The sequence below is a fragment of the Gopherus evgoodei genome, chromosome 1, assembly GCF_007399415.2.
Source record: "Gopherus evgoodei ecotype Sinaloan lineage chromosome 1, rGopEvg1_v1.p, whole genome shotgun sequence".
NCBI lineage: Eukaryota > Metazoa > Chordata > Testudines > Testudinidae > Gopherus > Gopherus evgoodei.
This window is the reverse complement of record NC_044322.1, coordinates 159,104,112-159,109,750: the sequence shown is the minus strand read 5'-3', so window position 1 is coordinate 159,109,750 and position 5,639 is coordinate 159,104,112. Positions and strand designations below refer to the sequence as shown.

Sequence of the window (5,639 nt, the reverse complement as noted above, 5' to 3'; positions counted from 1 at the left end):
GTGTACCCTAAATAAAGAAACAAAATGAAAGAAAAATGTTTACCATATTCCAACCAGTTCTCATATTGAATACACACACCAATACCCATAAACATGATAGCAAGAAAACAAGTCCCACTGAATACACTTAAGGGATGTCTGCTCCGCAGTTGGGAAGTATGATTGCAGCATGTATAGGCATACCTGAGCTGGCTCTGATCTAGCTAAATTTAGAAAATTTCCACAAGAAATTAAATTAAGAAGACCTGTTTGAATTGCTTGTCTATGTTAAGAGTTAGAGCCTATTTTCTCTCTGGGTAGAGGTAGCCCCAGATAGCTTAGCATGCTGGAAAGTAGCTACTGTCCACAGATATCTGGCACTGATTCTAACCAGACTGTCATTCTCAGGTCAGCCTCTGCATTTCTGCTGACCAGATTGCCTTAATCATGAGATCATGTCTTTCCAGAGAAATCCCACTAATGCCTTTATTCTGTGAAAGTAGTATATAAAGAGGGAGGCTTTCTGAGTCTCCACTGTGCAGTCCAGCAAAGACATCACTGTCCCCAGAGGCTGCACTGTCTTCTCTCCATCGTCGAACTTGCAGAAGCAGAAAACATGGACATTACCATCCAGCACCCCTGGTTCAAACGAGCTCTTGGACCCTTATTTCCAAGCCGTTTGGTTGACCAGTATTTCGGAGAGGGTCTTTTCGATTATGATCTCCTGCCTTTGTTCTCTTCCACCATCAGCCCCTATTACAGGCACTCTCTCTTCCGCACCCTTCTGGAATCAGGCATTTCAGAGGTAAGACTCCTTTACTGAATACCATTTACCTCTGCTGTCAATTCATTAATAGTAACAACCGCCTGCTACTTTCCTTGATTCAATTAGACTATGTCAATTGGGTCTGATGTGAACAGGTGCAGGAAAACTAGCAGGTTTCCTGCAAAACACTAAGCCCACCCGACCATCACAGAAAATTATCACAGGAAATCTTAGCAAAGGAAATCATTTTTTTCCCTTTAAGAAATAGATTTGAGCTATAGGTTTTTTACAATACTGTAAAAGGATCACTTTATGACCCTGCCAGCAGTTTGCCATGTGCTGGGGAAAAAACAAAGCTTCCTCTGTTACATGAACATTCATATTCAGCTTACTTTTGTTGGGGATGGGACTCCAGGTACAAATTCAATCTTGAGCATGAACATTCTCCTTTTGTTTCTTTTGTTCACCACCTCATGACCGCAGTGTTACAATCTCATACTGGAAATACCAAGAACAGTTCTCCAAAGACTATATGCAAAATGAACATTTTGTACATTGGGCTGTATTCAAAATAGTCAGATCTGAAATGTCAAAGCGAGCGCAGATGTTCATTTTTTCTGCATTCTACTAACCTTCCCCGGGTTTCCTCCAAAAATCTAGCAGAAGCCCAGCAGAGCTAGAGCCGCAAGAACTTTATTAGACTTACAAGCCAGTCCACAAAACTGTAGATCACACTTTCTTCCTGAATCTATGCAGCTTTGCAGAGGAAGTGTGGTTTAAAAGCGAGAGTAAAAAGCAAAAGTGCTAGCTTAACAAAACAGGTGAAGCTACATAACTGATATAATTTCACCGCTAGCTGCTGAGCACAACCCAAATGTCTAATAAATCTCTAATGATAGATTCTGAAAAATAATCAAGTGATGGAGTGACACAATGAGGGCAATGTGAAGGGATACAAACTCAAGGAGCACTACAGACGTCTTGGAATTCTACCAGCCTTGCAATTACAGGGCCTTAGCCAAAGCACATTTACATTATTGGAGAACCCTATTGACTTCAGTGGGCTTTGGATCAGGCCCATACCATTCTCTAGCCTTCTTAAATCACTTCTGAGACAATCATGCTCAGGGTGAGACTGAGAATTACTTTGTTTTTGAGTCAACAAATTATTGGTTAATTTTATTACCATATTAATTGCAGGTGAGGTCTGACCGGAACAAGTTTACAATCCTCCTGGATGTAAAACACTTCTCTCCCGAAGATCTGAGTGTCAAGATTATGGATGACTTTGTGGAAATCCATGGCAAGCACAATGAGAGACAGGTAAGCAGAAAAAGCAGGCAACTTTGGAGGGGAATTATCCTGCTCTTTTCTTTTTCTGACTTGAAGGTGTTCCTCAGCTGGGGAAGTACAAAAGGGAAGGATAATGTTCTCTACTTTTTCCAGAATTATTTTTCAGAGGTTAAACCCAAGTCACTAAATGAAGGTTCCCGGCTCTGGCAAAGATCAACCTGATTTCTGATAATAATGAGAAAATTTGTCTGTTGTTTATTTTCAATCATCATGCTCCATAACAGTCAGGTGACAATATGCACTGTTCAGTAATAATGTCTGACTAGAAAAGAACGTTATTTGAAACTGTCAAAGAATGACTGAGTTTCCATAATCCAGGATTACTTGTGGAAAGCCGAGTTTTCATATGCTGGGTTGGACGAGAAGAGCAAAACAAACAAAACCAAAACAACAAAGGGCCTAGGGCTTGGAAACTGACCATATATGACATGGAAATTCAAGCGAGGATAGAAGTGTGAATAACAATAATACCAATGGTGGGAGGGAGGACTGGGCACAAACTCTTCTCATCCATGAAGACACTTGTTGGGAAAACAAAACTTCAGAGCCCAATCAGTATTTGCCATAAAGGGAGAAAAAAGCCACTTTAATGTCATTCTTTCTTTTTATTTCACATTCTTTCAGCCAACAGCATCAGAGGAGCCAGAATTACAGCCTCGTTTCATTCACTGATGGTTCCAACATACTGAAATATAGGCATCGATTTTCAGAGCGCTGAGCACTTACAACTTCAGCTGAAATAAGTGGGAGCTGCAGGTGCTCAGCGCCGCTGACAGTCACGCCCAGCATCATGTGGTAAGAGCCAAATTCTGCTCTGATTGACACCCTTTGTAGCTCGGTTGGCATGAGTGTTGTTGCACAGGATATCAGCCAAGGCAGGATTTATCCCTAATAAATTGTAGTGTAGAATAAAATGCATATACATTCATAGCCGTGCCTGAGATAGTGGCTTTGAAATAACTGTTTGGAATTCAATGTAAACATGGAGTCACACTCTGATGATGTAGATTAAAACGTGCTATGGGGTGTGCCTCAAGTCACACCAGGCACCATTTCTGACTGAGCCATCTATTCCCTCTGTCTGTTGTCAGGACGACCATGGCTACATTTCCCGCGAATTCCACCGCAGATACCGCCTGCCTTCCAACGTGGACCAATCTGCCATCACCTGCTCCCTGTCTGCTGATGGCATGCTGACTTTCTCTGGCCCAAAAGTCCAGTCCAACATGGACACCAGCTACAGCGAGAGACCCATTCCTGTATCCCGAGAGGAGAAGCCCGCCTCGGCTCCTTCTTCCTAGGCTGATCCTGCTGATGAAGCATCCAGGAGTCTGTCACTGTTCGCAGGCCTCATTCACAGAGTCATTACATAGGTATCAGTGAATATCTAGAGGGGTTATTTTTTGTTTTAAATTTTTCTTGGATGACTGAGGGGCTGGGCGAGCAGCTAGTGGATTTTGAAGCTTAAGCCTAAACATTGTGATGTCAGGGTGACATAAAACAAATGTGCTGCCAAACTGATGTATTTGCTGAAAAGGTCTTTAAACTGTACTGGATTTTGGTAACATCTACCAAATATGAATGAGTGCACAATTAAATTAGCTCCCAACACACCCATCATTAACGCAAGGCTTGTATGGTGAAAAGCCTGGCAGACCTGCTCTAGCCTAAAGAAATTAAAGTCGGAGCTAAGCTGATTGCTGTGAAAAAACCCTGAGAGACTGTGCACTTGCAATGAATGTGCCATGAGTTTCTTAGAACAAAAGCGAGAACAACAGTGTGCAATGTTTGGGAGTTGCAACATTTTTTCAGCAAAGGCTTTAAGTGCATCTGTTTACACCACTGCAGTCATCTTCCATTAGTGACAACTGATGCAAGGATAAGCATGTCTTTCCAATGTGTTGTAGACCCTTTGGGGGGGGTGTGTCCATCATTGTGCTGAGGCTTCAAATTCCTACCGAGCTCTCCCCAGCCTGCATGTAGCACACCATCTTTCTTAATCTTGCTGTAATTCTAATATAGCTCCAACTGTTCTAATGATATCTGACACACAGTCTGAGAACTCACTCAGTGGCAGTCAATAAAGAAAATGTGAAACAAGCAATTGGCATTTTGCTTATTTATTTCCTTCCAAGGTCTTTGTAGTTAAAATGTCACATACTATCTATTTCTGCTCAGAATACGTGTTCACTCCAAACAGAAATATCAACAAAAGACCAATTCTTATACTCGCCTATTTTTCTCTATTAACACCCCGCCGATATTTAATTCAGTTGCTTCAACAGAGATGACAACGAAGACCTTTTTTATGTAATAAAATATAGCAGATAACATTCCAAAGCTTTGATTAAATATTGTTGTGAGCAAACATAGATACATTCCCTTTTAACTTTCCCCACGATTAAAATGCATTAGGTCAACAGTTCTCCAATCAGCATACATATACTGCTAGTGGGATGCGGTTTACAATCAGTTGGGATGTGGTTTTTTTTTAAAGTACAGTGTCAGGATAAAAATGTATTAAAAATTAATATTAAAAATCAGGAACGTTTTTGCTCATATATAGGGGTAATCCCTCCTAACTAGGGACAGTAGATGTCAAGAGTCTACTTAGATATTAGACCTATTAATGCTTGGTAGTAATATTCCAAGATCTATCTACAACAAAGCAGATTCAAGAGCACATCAAGCACACAGTCCTCTGGGAAGATCATCCTTCTATTCCAGGGGTTCTCAAACTTCATTGCCTCATGACACTTTTCTGACAACAACAATTACTACATGACCCCAGGATGGGGGATCGCAGCATGAGCCTGCCCAATCCCAGCTGCTCGGGTTAGGAGCCAAAGCCTGAGCCCCACCGCTCTGGGTGTGGGGTAAGGGGGCAAAGCTGAAGGCCAAGGGCTTCAGCCCTAGGCGGAGGCCTGTAACCCTGGGCCCTGCTGCCCAGGGCTGAAGCTTTCATGCTTGGGCTTTGGCCCTGGGCCCCAGCAAGTCTAACGCCAGCCCTGGTGACCCCATTAAAATGGGGTCGTGACCCACTTTGAGGTCCTGACCTACAGTTTGAGAATTGCTGTTCTGTTCCTACAAAGGAAGTGGCAGAGCACTTCAAAAAGAGTGCTAGCTCAAGATCAGGCTTTGCCAGACAGAAATGCTCACCAGATTCTTCCTCTCCACTGTGGTTCACTTGGTAACAAAACAATTGTTCTCTGTTTTGGTATGTGTGAGATTAACTTCCTCGGACTGCACCTAGTCCCTAAAGCCAGGAGTATGGGTAGGAGGTGAGGAGGAGAACTTCAGCTGTTAATCAGGTGCCATCAGAAGAGCCTCGGCAACTCGCTTCCCCATTCTGTGCTTGTGATTCCTCTCCCACCCTTTATCTGCCTTGAATATTTAGTTTGTAAGCTCCTTGGGGCAGAGACACTCTTCATAAGTTTGTACAGTGCCTAGCACAGTGGGGGCCTTTGATATCATTTGGGGCTGATAGGCGCTACTGTAATATACATAATAGTAATAATCCATCGTAAGACAAAATAAAGTA

General features: G+C 42.5%; 1 protein-coding gene across 1 annotated transcript; it reads left to right on the top strand.

The window, feature by feature from the left end:
• Positions 1-589: 589 nt before the first annotated feature.
• On the top strand, positions 590-3,399 carry CRYAA (crystallin alpha A). The gene is made up of 3 exons (XM_030552155.1): positions 590-784; positions 1,946-2,068; positions 3,190-3,399. Exons 1-3 carry the CDS (start codon positions 596-598, stop codon positions 3,397-3,399), a joined length of 522 nt encoding a protein of 173 aa, XP_030408015.1. The 5' UTR covers positions 590-595.
• Positions 3,400-5,639: the final 2,240 nt, after the last annotated feature.